The sequence below is a fragment of the Oncorhynchus tshawytscha genome, linkage group LG03 (assembly GCF_018296145.1).
Source record: "Oncorhynchus tshawytscha isolate Ot180627B linkage group LG03, Otsh_v2.0, whole genome shotgun sequence".
Taxonomy (NCBI): domain Eukaryota; kingdom Metazoa; phylum Chordata; class Actinopteri; order Salmoniformes; family Salmonidae; genus Oncorhynchus; species Oncorhynchus tshawytscha.
In genome coordinates, this window is record NC_056431.1 from 48,694,853 (window position 1) to 48,720,127 (window position 25,275).

A 25,275-nucleotide genomic window follows, 5' to 3' on the forward strand; every position below is an offset into this window, starting at 1 on the left:
CCAGACTTTTTGCAGTGTCCCAATCCCCTCTTCTATGCTGCTGCTACTCTCTGTTATTATCTATGCATAGTCACTTTAATAACTCTACCTACATGTACATATTACCTCAATTACCGACTAACCGGTGCCCCTGCACATTGACTCTGTACCGGTACCCCCTGTACATAGCCTCGCAATTGTTATTTTACTGCTGCTCTTTAATTATGTAACTTTTTTAGTTATTTTCTTAACTTAAAACTGCATTGTTGGTTTATGGCTTGTGAGTAAGCATTTCACTGTAAGGTCTACATCTGTTGTATTCGGCGCATATGACAAATTAATTTAATTTAATTTAATTTGATTTGAGTTTGGCATTCGGCTATTCACGTGCAACATGATTGCACAATTCCAAGCCTGATAGAGTTAGCGGAAGACAGACGATGTAACGGTCTGAGTGTAGTTGGTGAGGAGTCAGGCGCAGGAAGCAGAGTTCAGAGGAGTGCTATTTTAATGCACAGAGAAACTGCGAACATAAGCCAACCCTCACGAAAACACAGGGCGTAATGAACTTACAAATGCCCCAAACAGGGGGACTTAAACTGTCCAGAAAAAACCCACAAAATGGGAAAACACAAAACCCATAGACTTGCACACAAGTACACCAAACAGACAGTCACAATAATTAATCCCGCACAAGGAACCATGCGGGCCGGCTGACTAATAAAGCCTTACTACTAACTACCTAACTCAAAACAGGTGCACTCAATAAACACATAAGAAGGGGGAGGAAATAATCAGTGGCAGCTAGTAGGCCGGCGACTACGACCACTGTCCCTCGGTCGGAGTCGTGACAGACGCGCAGTATCCACCGTCGAGATACGGAGCTGGCTAGCTTTAGAAGACGCTGAGCAGATCTAGCTTGCATCGTAGTATACCCCTCTGCTGTGTCCAGCCCAAACGATTTACCAGTAACAGCGTGGTTCAAGCAGAGTTGAATTGAACCACACTTCAGTCCACCATGACAACCCATAAAATAACATGCTTGTTTGTGTGTGTGTGGGTGTGTTTATTAGGGCTGTGACGGTCATGCAATTTTGGATGATGGTTATTTGTCAGCCAAATGACTGCGGTCCCCCTAATAACCTTTTTTATTTTTTATTTTATACTGGTAAGATATACTGGTAAGACTGGTAAGACTTGTTTGCTGCAACACTGTGCTTGTTTCAGCCAAGAGCAACAAAGTTTAGTCACGTTGTAGAGTCCATGTAACAGCAGAAACAGACTCAACCGCACGAATGCCCGGCCGTCCCGTCTACAGTCAGCTGTTCGTTCCACGCAACAACAAAAAAGGGTCATGACAGTCTTGAACCGTCGGTTACATGGTTATTAAACAGTAATTGTGTGTGTGTGTGTGTGTGTGTGTGCATAAGTACATATAGTTTTGTGTGTGCATGTGTGGTTGAGATTAAAAAGATTGTTGATAATTGTAAATGTCACGTGCTCCCTCTCTGGCCTCTATGTGCTGTTCGTGTTTCCTTGTTTTGTATTATGTTGTGTTTATTTATTAAAGCACTCCCTCCCTGCACTTTCCTCACCTAAGGGAAGCATCAGGGAGTGTTTATTTTTTTTGTGTCAGTGGGAATGACGTCGGGTCCGGGAGCCGCTACAGGTTCTTATGCCTCAGCCAGATCGCCAGGCTCCCCTGCCTCTGCCGGCTCGCCAGGCTCTCATGCCTCAGGCGGATCGCCAGGCTCCCCTGCCTCAGCTGGTCTGTCAGGTTCCCGCGGCCCAGCCGGCGACAGGTTCTCGCGCATCAGAAGGGGTGAAAGTTCCGCTCCTGATCCCTGGGATCGTCATTTTGGTCGGCGTCCTGCAACTGGAGCCGCGTGTAGGGCAGGGAGTACTGTCACGTGTGCTCCCTCTCCAGCCTCTAGGTCACCAGGCTGCTCGTTATGGAGCACACCTGTCACCATCGTTACGTGCACCTGCGCGTCATTAGACTCAACTGGACTCCATCACCTTCCCTGATTATGTCCCTCCCTTTGTTTCCTTCCCCCGGCGTCATTGTTTCTGTTCCAGTGTCATGTCTGTGCGTCATTCGTTTTTCCTTGTTTTGTATTATGTTGTGTTTATTTATTAAAACACTCTCAACTTTCAGCGCACATTGTAACAATAAACTACATTCATCTGACTGAATAAATGCTATAGGTCAAACGTAAACCAAAATAGACAAATAGACCATTTTGCGAGTTTCGGCATCCCCACTCTGATATTTTAAGTACCTGTATTCTAACATAACTTTATGTGATTTATTAAGAGGCTTATCGGACTTATGAGCTGTTTATAGCATCCACAGTCCAAGCTTTAATTTATAAAATCTATTTTAGCCAGAGATGTGAAGTTAAAACCTATGCATAATGCTATGTGTATAGTGTAAATCACATTTACCAATAGACCAACACAATTTTTAACATATAATCAATCAGAGTTTACTCTTTAAATGAGGCATGCATTTACTCCAATCAACTAATACGTTGTATTAGTCACAAATTAATTGACACTTCCAGTGTACATGTAGTGGAGCATTCATTATAGTATAAGACAGAGTAAATAACTCTACTAATAAGACGTACGTGGTTCCAACTTTTTTTTTAATAATCTCCAAGTGAAAAAGTTTAATGTGTGTCTGTCTGCACACACATGGAGCTTGCAAACAAGTTCACAATTAGACTTAGACCTTTTATCCATGGAGAAAACGGAAACTCACCCCCAACATGAATTAACATTACTTTGCACATTTCTGGGGGAAGACAAAAGGCAGGACATCACACCCAGATTAAAATCGAATCAACTCAATTCAATTTGAATGTTACGGACAACAGAAATGTGCCTGAAAACCGAAAAACCCAACATACAATTTCAGCCCTGTCTCTCTGAAAATGCATCAACCGGAAAACATACAATGTAATAAGACATGTAAAAATGTACAGCTCTTTATGAACTCTTGAAACAATCCAAACACAACAGTTTCATTCACACAGTAACATTAATTTTGTCGATTCAAGTTTTCATCAGTCTTCACACTTCAGACGGTGTCCGTACTCCCAAGGTCTGTGGGAACGATTTTCTCTGGGAATTGCCACAGTGGAGGTCTGCTTCCCTCCTGTGATAGCAAACATAATATGGCCAGCCATTGGGACAGTGCCATAAATTGTGATTGAATCATCACTCTGTGCTCCCACGCCAGCCTGTCGCCGACGCATCTGAATCACAGACTCCAAGGTCATCATCTCTCCCACTATGTGTGTGTTTTCCACCTGCTGATGACAAGTACTCATAACATAGATTCCCACTGAGTCCCTAGTACTATAGGATCAGGTCCTACTAGTTTCTCTATTGGAGTAAAGGTTGGACTCCATTTGAAGGGAAAAAGACATTCTGAGTAGAGTTACTATAACTGAGACAGGATGATTGTGGTTTTAATACTCTCCTCTACCACTCAGTTTCAGGTGTGCTGCTCAGATAGGTGTGTTGTGGCAATTATGGTGATAGTGATGTTGGTTATTTAGCTTGAGGCAAACTTCTCTTTTCCACCTGTCTCACATTGCTGATTGGATATGAGACTATGAAGTTGGTTGGACGTGGTGTAGATCTTAAGAACTAATATTCCTTTCTATTTTTTTCAACATAATATTAAATAATTATCTTGGTCTTCATTTTATCCTTGGAACCACAATACCCACAGGACAAGGGGAGATGTTGAGAACCTTTCCCTGGCCCCTTAGGGCGCCCGGCCACTGAAATTTTGGCCAATATCAAATCCTTACTTTTATGATCCTAGAAACCACGATACTTTATGACCCCAAAGGACCCTCCATAGGACACTTCAATGTTGTTCTTAATCGGTGAGCATCACAGAAACTCATGGCATGCCTCTGTCTCTGCAGGGAGACAACTCTACCAACACATACAGCAAAGCTAGCTGAGCATAAGCAAGTCTACTGGCATGAAGACATCGGATTCACTCCTAACTTAAACTTATTCTCTACTTTGTAACTGCACTCCTCTATTCACACTGAATATCATTTGTTGGAGAATTTTTCTTCACACTCTTTTTAGTCTGTATTTCATAAAATGCTCAGATAGTGAGTCCTGCCCCAGGAAGAATTGATTGTTGATCTCACAACTCTACTATTAGAGTAGTTTCTTCTCACCAATGCTGTGTAAGAAGCACATTCAGAAAACAATCATCAGAAGCAGCATCGATACAAATCCACTTACAACCTCCTCTGACTGTTGCTCTGTTTGTTTTTAAACATCAGAACGAGGATGGGGCATGAATAAAGCACATCAAACGAGGATGGGGCATGAATAAAGCACAATTTACCATAAGAGGTCTCTTATGGTAAATTGTGCTTTATTCATGCCCATCCTCGTTTGATGTGTTCCTTCTGGTAGGGAGCAGGAGGCATGAAAGACACCTTTGAAATGTAGATGCTGAATAAACTTTTTTCAGAAGGAAAGGCAGTGCTTGACTTGGGGCGGAGCTGTCCAGAGCCCCTACCAGTGCCTCCCATTTTTTCAGGAAATGCATACCGGCACCTCTGTAAAGCAAAGTAGCCTATCACCAGCCTGGAATCACACACAGTCAAAAAAAAAGTTGGTCAAAGCGGAATGAAGGAGGGATCTGCAGTGAATAACAATGGAGTGTAGGCAATCATATCCTGATTCTGCTTTGTTTAAGTTTATTTGCACTAGGCTGTGAATCTGGTGTATGCTTGCCAGGAGGCCAGCATCACGGAGTCGCTTCTTCACTGTTGACGTTGAGACTGGTGTTTTGCGGGTACTATTTAATGAAGCTGCCAGTCAAGGACTTGTGAGGCATCTGTTTCTCAAACTAGACACTCTAATGTACTTGTCCTCTTGCTCAGTTGTGCACCGGGGCCTCCCACTCCGCTTTCTATTCTGGTTAGAGCCAGATTGCGCTGTTCTGTGAAGGGAGTAGTACACAGTGTTGTACGAGATCTTCAGTTTCTTGGCAATTTCTCACATGGAATAGCCTTCATTTCTCAGAACAAGAATAGACTGATGAGTTTCAGAAGAAAGTTATTTGTTTCTGGCCATTTTGAGCCTGTAATCGAACCCACAAATGCCGATGCTCCAGATACTCAGCTAGTCTAAAGAAAGTCTGTTTTATTGCTTCTTTCGTCAGAATAACAGTTTTCAGCTGTGCTAACATATTTGCAAAAGGGGTTTCTAATGATCAATTAGCCTTTTAAAATGATAAACTTGGATTAGCTAACACAACGTGCCATTGGAACACAGGAGTGATGGTTGCTGATAATGGGGCTCTGTACGCCTATGTAGATATTCCATAAAACATCAGCCGTTTCCAGCTACAAAAGTCATTTACAACATTCACAATGTCTACACTGTATTTCTGATCAAATGTATGTTATTTTAATGGACAACAAAATGTGCTTTTCTCTCAAAAACAAGGACATTTCTAAGTGACCCCAAACTTTTTAAGGTATAACTTTAAGGTATTTAAGGTATTTTAAGGTATTTATAAGGTATACACATATATATATATGCATATATATATGCATATATATATATATATATATATATATATGTGTATATGTATACCTTATAAATATACAGTATATCACAAAAGTGAGTACACCCCTCACATTTTTGTAAATATTTGAGTATATCTTTTCATGTGACAACACTGAAGAAATGACACTTTGCTACAATGTAAAGTAGTGAGTGTACAGCTGGTATAGCAGTGTAAATTTGCTGTCCCCTCAAAATAACTCAACACACAGTCATTAATGTCTAAACCGCTGGCAACAAAAGTGAGTATACTCAAATATTTACAAAAATGTGAGGGGTCACTTTTATGATGTAGTGTATATATTTATTTAAATTTGTATTTTTACCAAATACAAAACATGCACAGACAAACAATCAACATCACACAAACATCACACAACATCACACAAACATGAACTACACCATGGTGGAAAAAGTAAAGTAAAGATACTGTATCTGAAGAGAAAATGACTCAAGTAAAAGTGAACGTCATCCAGTAAAACACTATTTGAATGAAAAAGTATTTGGTTTTAAATATACCTAAGTATCAAAATTAAATGTAATTGCTAAAATATACTTTTTAAATAGTAAAAGTATAAATCATTTCAAGTTATATTAAGCAAACCAGATGGCACCATGTTTTTAAAATTGTATTTATGGATAGCCAGTGGCACACTCCAACACTCAGACATCATTTACAAAGAATGTGTTAGTGAGTCCGCCAGATCAGAGGCAGTAGGGATGACCAGGGATGTTCTCTTGATAAGTGTGGGAATTGGAACATGTTCCTGTGCTGCTAAGCATTCAAAATGTAGAGAGTACTTTTGGGTGTCAGGTAAAATGAATGGAATAAAAAATACATTTATTTTCTTTCGGAATGTAGTGAGGAAAAAGTTAAAGTTGTCAAAAATATAAATAGAAAAGTACAGATACACCAAACACTACTTAAGTAATACTTTAAAGTATTTTTACTTAAGTACTTAAGTACTGCAACTACATCATATCTGCCCAGACACACATTCTCACACCCCAATTATCCAGCGTCCTCATCACTCTACTCCACACGGCCTCAAACGGCACTATTTTGTTTCTGTCCCTCGCCCACGCACTTTCAACATTTAGATAATAAAGCATTTAACCTTTCAATTGTGTTAAGGACAAAGGATTGGTTGATTTCCAGTTTTTAAGTATATGTTTTTTCAAGATGATTGACCAAAAAAGTATCATCCAACTCATCGGGTATCTCACTGCACCCTCATACGCCATGTCTTGAAATATGCAGACAGATGAATTAAAAGTACATTTACATTGTAATACTTCTGACAGCCAACTTTCTAGCTCCACCCATAACTTGTTGACTTTTCCAAGAAGGCATGGATTATTGAGTCATTGTTAGTTTTTACACTTAAGACATGACTCTGCCATTGTGCTTTATCATTTCTTAATACATTTTTACTGGATTAGGTGTACATTTTCGTTTCAATCACGGACTACAAGAAGAAAACCAGCCCAGTCAAGGACCAGGATGTCTTGCTCCCAGGCAGACTAAATAACTTTTTGCCCGCTTTGAGGACAATACAGTGCCACTGACACGGCCTGCAACGAAAACATGCAAACTCTCCTTCACTGCAGCCGAGGTGAGTAAAACATTTAAACGTGTTAACCCTCGCAAGGCTGCAGGCCCAGACGGCATCCCCAGCCGCGCCCTCAGAGCATGCGCAGACCAGCTGGCCGGTGTGTTCACGGACATATTCAATCAATCCCTATACCAGTCTGCTGTTCCCACATGCTTCAAGAGGGCCACCATTGTTCCTGTTCCCAAGAAAGCTAAGGTAACTGAGCTAAACGACTACCTCACTTCCGTCATCATGAAGTGCTTTGAGAGACTAGTCAAGGACCATATCACCTCCACCCTACCTGACACCCTAGACCCACTCCAATTTGCTTACCACCCAAATAGGTCCACAGACGATGCAATCTCAACCACACTGCACACTGCCCTAACCCATCTGGACAAGAGGAATACCTATGTGAGAATGCTGTTCATCGACTACAGCTCGGCATTCAACACCATAGTACCCTCCAAGCTCGTCATCAAGCTCGAGACCCTGGGTCTCGACCCCGCCCTGTGCAACTGGGTACTGGACTTCCTGACGGCCGCCCCCAGGTGGTGAGGGTAGGCAACAACATCTCCACCCCGCTGATCCTCAACACTGGGGCCCCACAAGGGTGCGTTCTGAGCCCTCTCCTGTACTCCCTGTTCACCCACGACTGCGTGGCCACGCACGCCTCCAACTCAATCATCAAGTTTGCGGACGACACAACAGTGGTAGGCTTGATTACCAACAACGACGAGACGGCCTACAGGGAGGAGGTGAGGGCCCTCGGAGTGTGGTGTCAGGAAAATAACCTCACACTCAACGTCAACAAAACTAAGGAGATGATTGTGGACTTCAGGAAACAGCAGAGGGAACACCCCCCTATCCACATTGATGGAACAGTAGTGGAGAGGGTAGTAGGTTTTAAGTTCCTCGGCATACACATCACAGACAAACTGAATTGGTCCACTCACACAGACAGCATCGTGAAGAAGGCGCAGCAGCGCCTCTTCAACCTCAGGAGGCTGAAGAAATTCGGCTTGTCACCAAAAGCACTCACAAACTTCTACAGATGCACAATCGAGAGCATCCTGGCGGGCTGTATCACCGCCTGGTACGGCAACTGCTCCGCCCACAACCGTAAGTCTCTCCAGAGGGTAGTGAGGTCTGCACAACGCATCACTGGGGGCAAACTACCTGCCCTCCAGGACACCTACACCACCCGATGTTACAGGAAGGCCATAAAGATCATCAAGGACAACAACCACCCGAGCCACTGCCTGTTCAAATATATCACTAGCCACTTTAAACAATGCTACCTAATATAATGTTTACATACCCTACATTATTCATCTCATATGTATACGTATATACTGTACTCTATATCATCTACTGCATCCTTATGTAATACATGTATCACTAGCCACTTTAACTATGCCACTTTGTTTACATACTCATCTCATATGTATATACTGTACTCGATACCATCTACTGTATCTTGCCTAAGCTGCTCTGTACCATCACTCATTCATATATCTTTATGTACATATTCTTTATCCCCTTACACTGTGTATAAGACAGTAGTTTTTTTTCTTTTGGAATTGTTAGTTAGATTACTCGTTGGTTATTACTGCATTGTCGGAACTAGAAGCACAAGCATTTCGCTACACTCGCATTAACATCTGCTAACCATGCGTATGTGACAAATAAAATTTGATTTGATTTGAACATTCCCTCCATCTTGTGCCAATATCTGTTCCTTTTAAGTCTTGCTTCCAATAGTTTATATTTTTCTAAGAGATTGTGAGTTGGATAGGCTCTCGATTTAAAATATTTAAAATCGATATTTTGTGATATTGTAATGCTTGTTGTTGAGAGAGGAGGACCAAGGTGCAGCGTGGTAAGTATTCATATTCTCTTTTAATGAAAACGAATACTCGAACAAAAACAACAGACCACGAGAACGAAACGAAAACAGTCCTAAACGGTGAAATACAAACACAGAACAGAAAAAAATCATCCAAGAAACACAATAGAAAACAGGCTCCCTAAATATGGTTCTCAATCAGGGACAATGATTGACAGCTGCCTCTGATTGAGAACCATACCAGGCCAAACACAGAAATAGCAAATCATAGAAAAACTAACATAGACAACCCACCCAACTCACGTCCTAACCATACTAAAACAAAGACATAACAAAAGAACTAAGGTCAGAACGTGACAGATATAAAACTTTTAAGTTGCATGTATTTGAAAATAACTGCATTGGTGAATCCAAAATGTATTTTTAATGCTGTCATGGAAATACATGCATTTCCTATGGCCAAGTCATTTATGGTTTCAATGCCTTTAGTTTTCCAAGTGGACCAATTTATCCGTGAATTCTGAAAAGCTATCCAAGGATTGTTCCATAGGGTTTTCTTTTTAGGGAGTGATATTGGTTCTTGTAGAATACGTTTAAATCTCTTAAAATGTATTTTTTTTAAATTCATCAATCTACACACAATGCCCCATAATGATAGAGAAAAAAACAGGATTTAGACATTTTGGCACATTTATAAAACAAACAATGACTGAAATATCATATTTACTTAAGTATTCAAACCATTTACTCAGTACTTTGTTGAAGCACCTTTGGAAACAATTACAGCCTCGAGTCTTCTTGGGTATGACGCTACAAGCTTGGCACATGTATTTGGGGAGTTTCTCCCATTCTTCTCTGCAGATCCTCTCAAGCTCTGTCAGGTTGGATGGGGAGCGTCGCTGCACAGCTATTTTCAGGTCTCTCCAGAGATGTTCGGGCTGGGCTCTGGCTGGCCCACTCAAGGACATTCAGAGACTTGTCCCGAAGCCACTCCTGCATTGTCTTGATTGTGTGCTTAGGGTCGTTGTCCAGTTGGAAGTTGAACCTTCGCCCCAGTCTGAGGTCCTGAACTCTCTGGAACAGGTTATCATCAAGGATCTCTCTGTACTTTGCTTTGTTCATCTTTCCCTCGATGTAAATATTCTTAAAGTGGCATTATCTGACTGGTCTCCCAGTCCCTGCCGCTGAAAAATATCCCCACACCATGATGCTGCCACCACCATGCTTCACCGTAGGGATGGTACTAGGTTTCCTTCAGATGTGACGCATGGCATTCAGGCCAATGAGTTCAATGTTGGTTTCATCACACCAGAGCATCTTGTTTCTCATGGTCTAAGTGTCTTTAGGTGCCTTTTGGCAAACTCCAAGCAGGCTGTCATGTGCCTTTTATTGAAAAGCGGCTTCAGTCTGGCCACTCTCCCATAAAGGCCTGATTGGTGGAGTGCTGCAGAGATGGTTGTCCTTCTGGAAGGTTCTCCCATCTCCTCAGAGGAACTCTGGAGTGCTGTCAGAGTGACCATCAGGTTCTTGGTCACGTCCCCTACCAAAGCCCTTCTCCCTCGATTCCTCAGTTTGGCCGGAGAGCCAGCTCTGGGTGGTGGTTCCAAACTTCTTCCATTTAAGAATGATGGAGGCCACTGTGTTCTTTGGGACCTTCAATGCTGCAGAAATGTTTTGGTACCCTACCCCAGATTGATGCCTCGACACAATTCTGTCCCGGAGCTCTACTGACAATTCCTTCGACCTCGTGGCTTGGTTTTTGCTCTGACATGCGCTGTCAACTGTGGGACCTTAAATAGACAGATGTGTGCCTTTCCAAATCATGTCCAATCAATTTAATTTACCACAGATGGACTCCAGTCAAGTTGTAGAAACATCTCAAGGATGAACAATCAAACCAGGGTGCACCTGAGCTCAATTTCGAGTTTCATAGCAAAGGGTCTGAATACTTATGTAAATAAGGTATTTCTGTCTTTAATTTCTTAGAAATTAGCAAAAATTTCTAAAAGCCTGTTTTTGCTTTGTGGGGTATTGTGCGTAGATTGATGAGGGAAAAAAATAGTTTCATCAATTTTAGAATAAGGCTGTAACATAACGAAATGTGGAAAAAGTCAAGGGGTCTGAATAACTTTTCGAATGCACCGTACACTAGGTGTACAAAACATTAAGAAAATCTTCCTAATATTGAGTTGCATCCTCTTTTGTCCCCAGAAAAGCTTTAATTCATAAAGCTTTGGGGGGCATAAGCTACAAGGTGTCAAAAGCATTCCACAGGGATGCTGGCCCATGTTAACTCCAATGCTTCCCACAGTTGAGCAAGGCAGTTAACCCACTGTTCCCCGGGTGCCGATCACGTGGATGTCAAATAAGGCAGCCCCCCACACCTCTCTGATTCAGAGGGGTTGGGTTAAATGCGGAAGACACATTTCAGCTGAATGCGTTCAGTTGTACAACTGACTAAGTATCCCCCTTTCCCTTTCCCAGTTGTGTCAAGTTGGCTGGATATCCTTTGGGTGGTGGGCCATTCTTGATACACACAAGAAACTGTTGAGCGTGAAAAACCCAGCAGCGTTGCAGTTCTTGACACACTCAAACTGGTGCACCTGGCACCTACAACCATACCCCCTTTAAAGACGTTTAAATATTTTGTCTTGCCCATTCCCCCTCTGAATAGCACTCATACACAAACCATGTCTCAATTGTATCAAGGCTTAACCTGTCTCCTCCCCTTCATCTACACGGATTAAGGTGGATTTAACAGGTGGTGATATCAGTGAGGGATCATAGCTTTCACGTAGATTCACCTGGTCAGTCTATGTCATGGAAAGAGCAGGTCATGTTCCTGTCACGCCCTGAACATAGAGAGCTTTTTATTCTCTATGTTGGTTAGGTCGGGGTGTGACTAGGGTGGGTCATCTAGGTAATTATATTTCTATGTTGGCCTGGTATGGTTCCCAATCAGAGGCAGCTGTTAATCGTTGTCTCTGATTGGGGATCATATTTAGGCAGCCAGTTAACCTTGGTGGGATCTTGACTATGTGAGTACTATAGCAGCTTCACGTTTCGTTTTGTATTTATTGTTTTCTTTGAATTTCACTTCAAAATAAAGAGGATGGGACCATACCACGCTACATCTTGGTCCACTCATTCAGACGAGCGTGACAGTTCCTAAGGTTTTGTACATTCAGTGTATATTTCAGTCATATTGAAATAAATATAATGTTCAGTCAATTGAGTTCTATTTTTGTATGCTACACTGTCACATTTTTTCCTCTATATTTCATGATGTGTTACAATGTGCACAATTGGAAATGATGCAGACGATTATATTCATGGAAGCCACAATCTATCTGCAATATTTAAGCTGATATAGCCCCTACAAAAAGGTGACATCTCTCTAGGAGCTGAACCATCGGCAGAATTGTGGAATGATTAGAACGTTAAATTAAGATTTGACTGAAGAAAGCTTATCAGAGAGCAGCTCTGCCTTTCTTTCAATCCTATCAGTATCGGTATAGTACATGGTCCAGCGACGCACTTAACAAACGTTCTTTCTGCGTGGTGTTTTGGGAAACACATTTTATGTACATCTTTGTAGTAAAGATGCATCGTTAAAACACTCGTAAGCCTAAATCCCATCGCTAACGAGAAACGTGGCCTATGGATGTGCTCCGGAGGTTTGTGTATTTTGGAGGGAAATTATTATTTGGGATTTGAAAAAAACTCCAGGCCACTCTTGAATGTCTAAGACGAAACTCAACAAAAAAAAGAAACGTCCCTTTTTCAGGACCCTGTCTTTCAAAAATAATTAGTAAAAATCCAAATAACTTCACAGATCTTCATTGTAAAGGGTTTAAACACTGTTTCCCGTGCTTGTTCAATAAACCACAATTAATGAACATGCACCTGTGGAACGGTCATTAAGACACTAACAGCTTACAGACAGTATGCAATTCAGGTCACAGTTAGGAAAACTTAGGACACTAAAGAGACCTTTCTAGGGACTCTGAAAAACACCAAAAGAAAGATGCCCAGGGTCCCTGCTGTTTATCGTCGCTGGAATGAGCGTTACAACGAGGCCTGTACTCTGGAGCGGGATCGATTTGGAGGTGGAGGTGTAACAGTATAGTTTCCATCTCTCTCCTCACCCCAAACTGGGCTTGAACCAGGGACCCTCTGCACACATCAACAACTGACACCCACGAAGCATCGTTACCCATCGCGCCACAAAAGCCCCTTGTAGAGCAAGGGGAACAACTACTTCAGGTCTCAGAGTGAGTGACATCACCGACTGAAACGCTATTAGAGCGCACCACCGCTAACTAGCTAGCCATTTCACATTGGTTAGAGAGGGTCCATCATGGTCTGGGACGGTGTGTCAGAGCATCATAGGACTGAGCTTGTTGTCATTGCAGGCAATCTCAACGCTATGCGTTACAGGGAAGACATCCTCCTCTCTCTTGTGGTACCCTTCCTGCAGGCTCATCCTGACATGACGCTCCAGCATGACAATGCCACCAAGACAGGAATGTCAGTGTTCTGCCATGGCCAGCGAAGAGCCCGGATCTCAATCCCATTGAGCACATCTGGGACTTGTTGGATCGGAGAGTGAGGGCTTGGGCTTTCCTTGGTGGAAGAGTGGGGTAACATTTCACAGCAATAACTGGCAAATCTGGTGCAGTCCATGAGGAGGAGATGCACTGCAGTACTTAATGCAGCTGGTGGCCACACCAGATACTGACTGTTACTTTTGATTTTGACCCCCCTTTGTTCAGGGACACATTTTTCCATTTCTGTTAGTCACATGTCTGTGGAACTTGTTCAGTTTATGTCTGTTGTTGAATCTTATTATGTTCATACAAATATTTACTGAGTTTAGATATACAGTATGTAGAAGTTATGTATATATATTTTTTGACAAACAAATTGGTCTGAAAAAAATCTGTGGATCCTCAAACCCTGTTGTTGACAAACCCAACACGTGCAGATAGCTGGCAAGCAGGCAGGCACAAAAACTTACACTGACTTATACACAGACACACACACAAAAACAAACAAACAGACAAACAATCCTTTCTATCACAGTCAATCAGTGTGATTTTGATGATTCTCTTTGGTTAAACCACACAATTGCAATCCATGTCAATCCAGCGAACCATGTAATTACATTTATATGAAGGAAATATGAGGTTATTGGAGTAAAGAAGTTATGATTGAACTGTTATGTTCAGCAGAGCGGCATGTTTTCTTGTTTGAAGTTTAAAAAAATGCAAATGTGATTGCTTATGTAAGATTCCAAGATTAAATTTGTCCTCCGAAAATCTTCTCTCTTTCAATAGTTTTTACACTCGCATTATATACTTGCTGTTCTAATGCAAAACAATGACTTAGACCTTTATGCTCTAATCGTATAACTATTTAGGCCCAGCATTGTCCTTATTCACACGTTTCAGCTCCAACGGGAAGAGAGACATATTTGTTGAGTATGAGTCACAACTTCCTGCTTTCTAGCTAGCTGGCTCTAAAATACCTTCACTGGAAGAGAAATCCTATGCACTCAATTATCCTGCTTTCAAATATTATGCTCAGAGTGCCATTTCTGAGTTGAGTAACTCATTGTTTGTCTAACTAGCCTATTCCTGAGGTATTAGAGCTGCTATTAGTGAGCTAAGAACAGAATAATGCAACAAGTAATTAAGTAATTGCATTATGTTTAGTAAGTGTTTAGAACATTTGTAGAGAGCTGATGTTCTTTTCCTCATGTACAATTTCAGGGGTTCCAGCTCTGTTCGTGGCAACATGGGCAGTTGTCCGGGCAACACTGGCAGATGGAAGGTGAGTGAGTCACCAGTCCAAATTCAGTATTTAGGTAATTAATGTAGATACAGTATCTAATAGCTATCTTCAATGATCTTCTCACCAGATGGAATCCTCCAGCTATGGCCCTTGAAAGCACCTTGGCAGGCTTCCATTATACATACCCTGCTCTTCATATGCACTATATAAATATGAATTTTATGTAGAGTGCCCTTACCAGTAGCAAGTGCACCATATCTCCTCCAAGGAATTGGGATGCAAAACATCATAATATTCAACATCACAATAGTGAATACATTTAAATTAACATCGCCGTAGTGAATAGATTTACATCTGTTTCATAGCTTTCTAGAAAATTATATTGGTTTGAGCATGTTGTACTTACTTATATAGGCCTTTTTGTTCTTTGCGGAACATAGGCCATCGATGTATCGCCTCCATCCCTTTCATTATTTTGCTCTCTGCTCCAGATGTTGCCATGTCACACCCTCAGCCTTCATTTGAGCATCTGTACCAGCATGATATGTTGGATGAATCTAGACAAACTATTTTATGCTTTGAGTCATCAAAGGTCAATTAGGGGTGCTTATATTTGTCTTGTTTCACACATGTACAAGTGCATATCCCATTCCCCCTGAGACACCCTCGGAGAGTGAGGTCAGGGCCATGTGCGAGACAACACATGTACGAGACAAATTCTGCTGGCTGGGCAACAGGTTTTATTCAGACCTGGTGCCAGGATAGAGTGACTAAGGGGGCAGTTGAAATCTGCGAGTGGGCACAATATTTTGGGGTTCTTGCATTGGAATGATATTTAATTATCAAAACCTGAGGAAAACTAAAATCACACCCAACAGGCCATTCAATGCTGAGCCTGCCCTCTGAAGCCCCGCCTTCCTGGCTATAATTCATTACCTTAATTCTTCGCTCTTCAGGTCGCCTGAAGGAAGAATGTGTCAAGCAATTTAAACACTTTAAGTACTCGAAGACTAGATTCAGCTCCGATTTAGGTGTCTGTTAGTGGGGAGAGCGTACTCGTCCCCCTAGATGTTGCGAGTTTGGTCTTGGTATTGTTTTTTGTGTTTGTTAAAAGCTCACTACTTTCTGCTCTGCTTGTGTAGCCAGTGCTTGAGTAAGATGGCCAGTGGTAAAAGTAAGTTCAAAAATATTTCCTGGGATTCCCTTCATTTACCCATCTGGTAATACCAGGTTATGGCGAGTTCATGAATGTAGAGGGTATGGAGGAGAAGGGGTTGCAATATTTGAATGAGCCAGTTTCCCCAGCAAGGTTGTTTGGCTCGGCTATGGAGTACTTACTGGCCATTTCGAGGAGAAACATAAACAGGACGAAGCTCTTCCGTGACTTTTCCCATGAAAATCCTTTGTGGAGGCATCTCGGCAGTTCCCGAGGCATGAAGGAAACGGTCCAGGCCAGAAGCGGGTTTCCCCGGGCCAGGGGGTGGCTTCCATGTCAGTTTATGACCATCTTGGTGCTTCTGGGCAACGGCAGATGTCTGGGTTGAAGGAGAGCATGGTGAAAGCAGATTCTTCCATGGTGCGGGGAGTGTAGCAGACCTTGCGACCCTATCTGGAGGCCAGGGGAGGGGGCGTGTTCTCTGGGCCCTCCTGCCCAAGCATTAACTGTGGCAACAGTGCTCACAAGTGGCTTGGTCAATGGGGACAAGTTACTAGTTGCCGAAGTACCCAAACCCAGTGTGGACCGGGGATCAGAACGGCAGTTCCACGAAAGCAGATTATTCAGGGGTATCGAGAGTGCAGTATCATCTAGGTGTGGGAATAATAAACACAGTTCCTTCCCCACGTTCAGACACATGGTTGTCAAGAGTGGTGGATATGAAAACAAGCATGACATAAACACATTTTCCAGCCTCCGTAGTGGCGCAGCGGTCTAAGGCACTGCATTGCACTACGTACCCGGGTTCAATCCTGGGCTGTATTACAACTGGCCTTGACCGGGAGTCCCATAGGGTGGTGCACAATTGGTCCAGTGTCATCTGGATTAGGGGAGAGTTTGGCTGGAGGGGGAGCTTTACCTGGCTCATTGTGCTCTAGCGACTCCTTGTGGTGGGCTGGGCGCCTGCAGGCTGATCTTGGTTGTCAGTTGAACGGTGTTTCCGCCAACACATGCAGCTGGCTTCTGGGTTTAGCGGGTGGGTGTTAAGAAGTGCGGTTTTGCTGGTCATGTTTCCAAGGATGCATGACTTGACCTTTGCCTCCCGAGCCCGTTATGGAGTTGCAGCGATGAGACAAGATTGAAATTGGGGAGAAAAAGGGGGTAAAATATATATACACCACCCTTCAAAAGTTTGGGGTTACTAAGAAATGTCCTTGTTTTTGAAAGAAAAGCCAATTTTTTGTCCATTATAATAACATCTGTCACGCCCTGACCTTAGTTATCTATGTTTTATGTATTATTTTGGTCAGGTCGGGGTGTGACGAGGGTGGGTATGTGTGTTTTTGTCCTGTCTAGGGTTTTTGTATATCTATGGGTTTTTCGTATGTCTAGGTAATGCAGGTCTATGGTGGCCTGAATTGGTTCCCAATCAGACGCAGTTGTTTATCGTTTTGGTTTTGTGGGTTATTGTCTATGTGTAGTTGCCTGTCAGCACTCGGTTTATATAGCTTCACGTTCGTTTTGTTATTCTGTTAGTTTGTTTACTGTTCTTTATTTATTAAAATAAGTATGTATTCATATCACGCTGCACCTTGGTCTCATCAATACTACGAACGTGACAACATCAAATTGATCAGAAATACAGTGTAGACATTGTTAATGTAGCTTATTTTATAATGGAATATCTACATAGGTGTACAGAGGCCCATTATCAGCAACCATCACTCCTGTGTTCCAATGGCACATTGTGTTAGCTAATCCAAGTTTATCATTTTAAAAGGATAATTGATCATTAGAAAACCCTTTTGCAATTATGTTAGCATAGCTGAAAACCTTTGTCCTGATTAAAGAAGCAATAAAACCTGGCCTTATTTAGACTAGTTGAGTATCTGGAGCATCAGCATTTATGGGTTCGATTGGCCAGAAACAAAGGACTTTCTTCTGAAACTCGTCAGTCTATTCTTGTTCGGCTGACAGAAACCATATGAATTAGCTAATAGCAATTACTATTTACAATTCATATCATCACGGGTGAGCTCACCATTGATAAAAATAATTGAGTAAAACACTTTCTAATCTGACGATAGATAGTGTGTGCTTGCCACCATATTTGTTTTTTCATGTCAAACGAAGATAAGAGGAGACAAGATGAGTTTGGTCTGCAGTATTCATATTGATGGGGGTGTGTCTTCTACCATCTTTAATGTCGACGCAGGGAGTCAGGAAGCAGGTGCCATTGGTGAATTTAATAATAACGAACATAGAACGATACAAAACAAGTGAAACATCTGCCAAGAAAAAATAACCAATAGTACCTGATAACAAAAGAGTGCTATATAAAGGGTAAGTAATCATGGAGTAATGAAGTCCAGATGTGACTGATGATGAGACGCAGGTGTGCTTATAGATTGGTTGCCAGGACCGGTGGTTAGTAGTCTGGCAACATTGAGCGCCGGGGAGCAGGAGTAGACAACATCATTCACTTCCCTTCTGGAAGTTTACTTGAAAGATCCCTTCAGCTCATTTTGTTTAACATCGTTGTTCTGACAGATGTTTACGTGACACCCAGAATGCATCTCTGCTGACGTTGAGCGCCGGAGAGGGGGAGTAGACTACAGTACAGTACAACCTTCAAAAAAGTATGTTACACACATTTGTGTCCATTGCAATCTATGCAATAATGCATAATTTGTCACCAGTACTTGAAAACGTAAATAAAACAGTGAATACATTATGCATTATACGGTAGGTATGCTACAGTAGGAACGACAACACGATACACAGAAAATTATTAACTTACTTTGATAGGCATGCATACATGTCCAAAGTTATTATTTGTAAAGAAAACAACAATGAAGGCTATCTGAGCGCCAGCCGGAAAATTTGCCTGTGCGAAAATGTTTTTGCAAGAATGTGCAAATGTCTGCATACTTGATCTGGGGAACCACTGGGGAAGTGCTTGGGCTTTCATGGAAGAGAGAAGTTTTTCTGGCTCAGTAACGCATGCCTCAAACATAAATTTTCTGAATTTCCTGAAGATCCTTTCCTACAAGACTGTCCTCCTCATGGCTGGCATCGGCCAAGCACGTTGGGGATCTCCACGCGCTATCAGTACACCCTTTCTGTTTGGAGTTTGCGCTTGGCGACTCCAAAGTGATGTTATGTCCTAATGCAGCTTTTTCTTCCAAGGTTACGCCCTGGCTTTCGAGCTGTTCCCTTTCACACCTCCTCCAATTGCTTCTTGTGAACAACAGGGGTTGCGTGACCTGTGTCTGGTGCGCTCTTTACGCCTGTATATTTTACCAAGTTACGATGTTCTGTTCTGAGTTGTGATTGTTGTTGTAAACGTAGGGTCTATGGACTTGGTCTGCAGTAGGAGTGTGTCCGTGCGCCAAGTTGCAGAAGGTTATGGTTCCCTATATGGGGCTCTGACAGTTCAGGCCTCATGAGGCTCTGACAGTTCAGGCTGCTCCGGTAAGTATTAGGGAAAAAGGTGGCTTCTGTAACCACTTTTGGAGCTGGTAGAACCTGTATGTGCTTGTGCTGCCATGGGCCACCTAGTTTGGCACCCTCTGAGCCAGCTTGGGGTGTGATTATACGTCCCCATAGTATGTTATACTGAGTGACCGACTGAAAGCGAATGTACAATTATGAATAGAACTCTGAAGGATGGAACGAGGTTTAACATATTTTTGCCCTGCGCCATCAGGGGTTTTGTCTCACTGAAGAGCGGTACTGAATTGAGGAAATTAATGCGAGCCCTGGTATTATCGCCAGGAAGGCGGGGCTTCTGATGTAGGGCTTGGCATCCATTGGCCCGTTGGGCGAGTTTAATTTTCTTCAGGAGAATATGATTGGTCATAGACATAGAAACTCCCCTGTCCGCCTCCCCTCTGGACTCCATCACGTCCAATGTCCCCCTCATTGGTTGCTGGTTTAAAACAAGGAACTCAATAATGTCCACAATCGCCGACAAATGCATGTAATTTCTTGCCAGTTGCACAAACCTTAACAAGTGTCGATACCTCAGTTCCCATAGCACTTTGAACTTGTTTTTCTTTCAATAGTGCAGTGCATTACAAATGCTCCTGGCTTTATGCGTGCCTAGCGAATCCTTTGGTACTATGAATCGCATGCTTCCAGGTAGAATTTCCAGCTTGGGTGAAGGCCTTGTCTGTGTTTGCATTGGACCCAATACAGAACTTTCGACATGGGAAACAAAGTGCTGCATCTGCAAAAAGCGAGTATTCTAGCCACTCTCTTCCTATGAATCGGTTGCAAATAAATGATTTTGGACAGAAAACATGCAGCTAGGGTAGGATGCTCTTCTGTTCCAAGATCGTCAGGAACGGTTGGAGGCGGAGGGGGCTGTGGAGCAATTATCCTGGCAGCGTCAGGATAATGGGGGGTGGTACGCAGAGCTAGCTGAAGCTCAACAGCTTCATCGCTGCTGGGCTTGGCAGAGGCTTTGGTGGTTTGATGCTGCTACTGCTGTTCATTGCTCTCAAATCAAATCAAATCACATTTTATTGGTCACATACACATATTTAGCAGATGTTATTGTGGGTGTAGCGAAGTGCTTGTGTTCCTAGCTCCAACAGTGCAGTAGTATCTAACAATTCACAACAATACACACAAATCTAAAAGTAAAAGAATGGAATTAAGAAATATATAAATATTAAGACGAGCAATGTCGGAGTGGAATGAGTAAAGCAGCATGTAAACATTATTGAAGTAACTAGTGACCAGTGATTTCATGTCTATGTATATAGGGCGGCAGCCACTAAGTTGCAGGGTTGAGTAACCGGATGGTTGCCGGCTAGTGATGGTTATTTAACAGTCTGATTGAGATAGAAGCTGTTTTTCAGTCTCTCGGTCCCAGCTTTGACCACCTGTACTGACCTTGCCTTCTGGATGGTGAACAGGCCGTGACTCGGGTGGTTGATGTCGTTGATGATCTTTTTGGGCTTCATGTGACATCGGGTGCCGTAGGTGCTTAGAGCTAATGCTTTTTAAAGCAAGATAATTACAGGCGGATTATATCACATTATTCACATAGCCTACCAGCGTTTTTCTCACTTTTTATGAAAAGAAAAAAGGAGTCATACCTAACCACCCAGTGACTTTCCATAGCACCCCTACACACACGCACACACACTCCACATTCTGTCCATGGTGCTGATACAGTGCAGTGGAGATACAGATTTCACGCCAGGGTGGCAAGTAGCCTAGTGGTTAGAGCACTGGGCCAGTAACTGAAACGTCGCCGGTTTAAATCCCCGAGCCAACAAGGTGTGTGTGCTCTGTCGATGTGCCCTTGAGCAAGGCAGTTAACACTAATTGATCCTGTAAGTCGCTCTAAATAAGGGCATCTGCTAAATGACATATAGGAACATAAAACTAGTCGGAAAAGTTTCAACTGAGGGGTCTAAGCCCCCTTTTAAGGGTCACACAGTTTACCTGTAGCCAATTAGCTAAACAAAATAGTTGGTTTGTGCCCTACAGTGAGTGTCAAGGCAGTTATCATCACACAAGCTTACATAAATGTCCCAAAAGGAATATGAATCCTATTCTGCTTGTCTATTAGTCATGGAAATTAATTTTTCCCTGCTGTTACTTAGCACCTTCCTTAATTAAGGACTGGAGCGGGGAATTGGCCTCCTGCTGCAAATGTTAGCTGAGGAAATCTGAAAGTGCTTGCTTTATATTTATTTAAACCTAAATGACACCCTGGGCTATATTATTTTTCTCTCTCTCAACGTTTTTCATCAATTATTCTCTCAGTAAGCAACCTTAAGAGAGTAAGCATTTGTAGAAAGGGCAATCATTTAGAAAAAGAGCCAGCTTTTGAACAAGGCTGTGTAAATGGATCATTTTAATTTCTGTGTTCTTGGTATGTTCATAGATGATGTACTTAATACACAACCTTTTTAGATGTATCATCATAGTTAACAATACATTAAAGATAGAATCCTTAATGGTGAAACAGCCACATCTGTTTGCGATATTACAACAACAACGAAGTTACTGCAAACAACAAACGCTGTTTTCCCCCTCGAACATCATTGTTTGTGTTGGGGTGGCCAGTGGCGCTGTTTCCCCCTACTGCGGATTCCATCTTTAAGGATTTTTCTGTCATGGATTACTTGCAGCCAGCTTCACTGTCAGTTTTAAATGAGACCGCCTAGTTCTAAATCAAGTGTCAACTCTGTCCATTTGAGACACACTGCTGCTCAGTGCAGAAAAAAACACAACTGCAAGGTTGAATACCTCAAATCGCCTACAAATTCCAATTATGGCCAGCTATCATACCAATTATGGCCAGCTATCATACCAATTATGGCCAGCTATCATACCAATTATGGCCAGCTATCATACCAATTATGGCCAGCTATTATACCAATTATGGCTAGCTATCATACCAATTATGGCCAGCTATCATACCAATTATGGCCAGCTATCATACCAATTATGGCCAGCTATCATACCAATTATGGCCAGCTATCATACCAATTATGGCCAGCTATCATACCAATTATGGCCAGCTATCATACCAATTATGGCCAGCTATCATACCAATTATGGCCAGCTATCATACCAATTATGGCCAGCTATCATACCTAAATGTGGCACATTCTTGGAGTGAGAATAAGACTTTTGCAGACTTTTTCAAACAGCTTCCTATCTAATGTGTGTTCAAAAACCTCCCAAATCATGTTAGCAGAATGTCTACCCAGAATCTCCCTTGGTTCTCAGCATGACTCCACTTTGGATGGGTGTTTTATTTTCAGAGCTTGTCGTTCTGCGATTCATGAAGTAAACACCCCTAACCGGATTAAGTGTGCTCAAACAAACCTTTGACAGAATAAGCTAAACACGTTCTCACATTGAATGGGTAGGCAGGCATAGACTTTGCCATTGGCCCTGATGGAACTCAATGGAGCTCTCTTTAACTGCCCTGTCTGTCACTGTAATGAATATGGAGGAGTCTCTTAATGGAGTTCATTATCCTATCCCAGGAATGTTAAGTGCAGTTCTCCTCTTTCTCCAGCTCACTGCATCTCTCTCTCTCTTCACCTCTTTCACTCTCTCCATCCCTCCACTTCTCTTTCTGTTTCTTTGTTTTGATCACCCCATATTTATTCCTTCACTCCCTTTAACTTTATCCTCATGGTTTGTCTTTATTTAACCATCTATTTTACTCTCCTATTTTCTAGGTGCTGGGAGTTAAGTGCTGGGAACATTAAGTGGATATACCAGGTTCCCATTCTGACAGCCATCGGAGTAAGTCAGAGAAATGCTTTGCTTTTTGCCTGCAATCTCAGTCTCAGGGTTGGTGCAGCTTAAGGATGACACACTTCCTCAGGAAAATAGATCAACTATCCCCCCTAACTTTTCTCTCTGTTTCATAATACACAGCTGAACACCCCTGTGGCAGGAAAGGCAAATTCAGTTCACATGATAATTGCTCTTTCTCTCTCGTGCGCGTGTGCAGGTGTGCGTCTGTTTATGTGTGGGTATGTGTGGGCGTACGTTTGTGCATGTATACATGTGTGCATGTGCTTATCTGACGATCCCACCAATTATTCAGCAGATAACACCCACAATGAAGTATAAAAATACATCTCCTTTTCCTGACAGTTTGAATCGAATGTCTAATAATATCATTACCAGAAAAATAACAACAACATTGTCACTAATATGCAAATCCATACAAGGAGCTGAGCAGCATCTAATGAATGTCAGACAGGGACAACATGAGCTCAGAAGTCTCTCATGACCTGGGTGACCATGGTGTTACAATTGCGAACACTACAGGACAGAGGCCAGAGAGGCAGGAAATGGAGATAGGAGGATAGCGAGAGATCATTCGAATTCCCAGAATATAATGGGACTTTAGGTCTATCGTAGGAGTATATAATATATATAATATATAATATGTAATTTGATTCACTGATTGGTTTTAACCTTTGTTATAGAGTTGTTCTTACTTTATAATTATGACTACAGTGCACACAAATCCTTGGGAGAAAATATAGACAACCAATGAAGTATATACTGTATGTTTACAGCCTCAGTATTTATTTAGTTCAGACGACCTACTTTTTTGTCAGTGTGTGGGTTATCGGGAGCTTTAAAGATTAGACACACAGACCTGCCTGCTGAGACCCATCACCAAGCAAAGTTGTTTCAGAAGCTGAAGAAACAGACACAGTATGACGATGTCTGCTTCTTACACTGTCTTATGGGGGTCTCTCGCATGAATGAAGCCAGCTAGTGAAATTTGAGAATCTTTAACTGGAAGAAAATTGCACTCTGGCAAAATATGATCGATTTTGATGGAGTTTAAACATTCAACTCTGCCCCCCATTTCCCCGTCATCTCTGTGTTAACTCTGGGAAATCATATGCAGACTGCGATGTGAGCAATTGTAACTCCTTTGGAGGCACACTTACAGTATCTTATCATAAGAGCCAATTTGCCAGTTGCAGCTTCCACTCCACTGACTGTCTGACTGACTTTGAAGTGTTATCCTTTGCGATGGGAGTTCACAATGCCCGATCGGATCATGTAGGATTAATAACATACTGTACATAATTTAAATCCTTATGTTGTTTCTGTTCACATTTCACTTACTCGATCAGCCAGACTATGTATTCTAAAGCAGGTGCGTTGTTAAATGTTACATTAAAATTAATTTTGCCTCGTGGCTGTCTGTTTTAATCAGTTGTTCTCCCATCCTTCCTGCCGGTAAGCAGCTTTGGTCTCAGTCTCTGTTCCCTTTGGGTCTGAGACTGGAGGGAATGTATACAATTACACTGATTTGAAATGAAGGAGTATGAAGTGATTGGGATCTGAGGAGGGTGATCTGAATCTATAAGTTAGGTGGAATGAATAAGAGATCAAGGTTAAATCCCAAATGGCACCCTGTTCCATTTTTACCTGGTCAAAAGTAGTGCACTATAAAATAAATAGGGTGCCATTTGGGACATATTAAAATAATCTGTCTGGAAGGAATGAACTGAGGTTGAGAGTGGTTGTCTGAAAAGATTATATCTGTTCTGAGAATATACTGGATCTGGGTCTGAAGGATTTCCATCCAGCCCTGCTACTCGTCATTTAATTATGGTCCAGGGAGAATACTTTTTAGTTAAATAGTTAGAGAAGTTGAACATTTGAAAGAAAGTGTGTTAGTTCAGGGCTGACTAGCTCTCCAGTATGGCATTTGGAAAACATTCTCACCACTCATGGTGTTTATTGGATGTTAGGTTTCATTAGGA

General features: G+C 42.2%; 1 protein-coding gene across 1 annotated transcript in view; it reads left to right on the forward strand.

Annotated features, from left to right (window-relative positions):
- LOC112246682 (parathyroid hormone 2 receptor-like) overlaps positions 1–25,275 on the forward strand; it is a 101,301-nt gene that overhangs the window by 57,881 nt on the left and 18,145 nt on the right. Inside the window, exons 8-9 of the mRNA XM_042320087.1 lie at positions 14,817–14,877; positions 23,212–23,278. Of these exons, the coding sequence (XP_042176021.1) occupies positions 14,817–14,877; positions 23,212–23,278 (128 nt within the window). The remainder of the gene's footprint in view (positions 1–14,816; positions 14,878–23,211; positions 23,279–25,275) is intronic.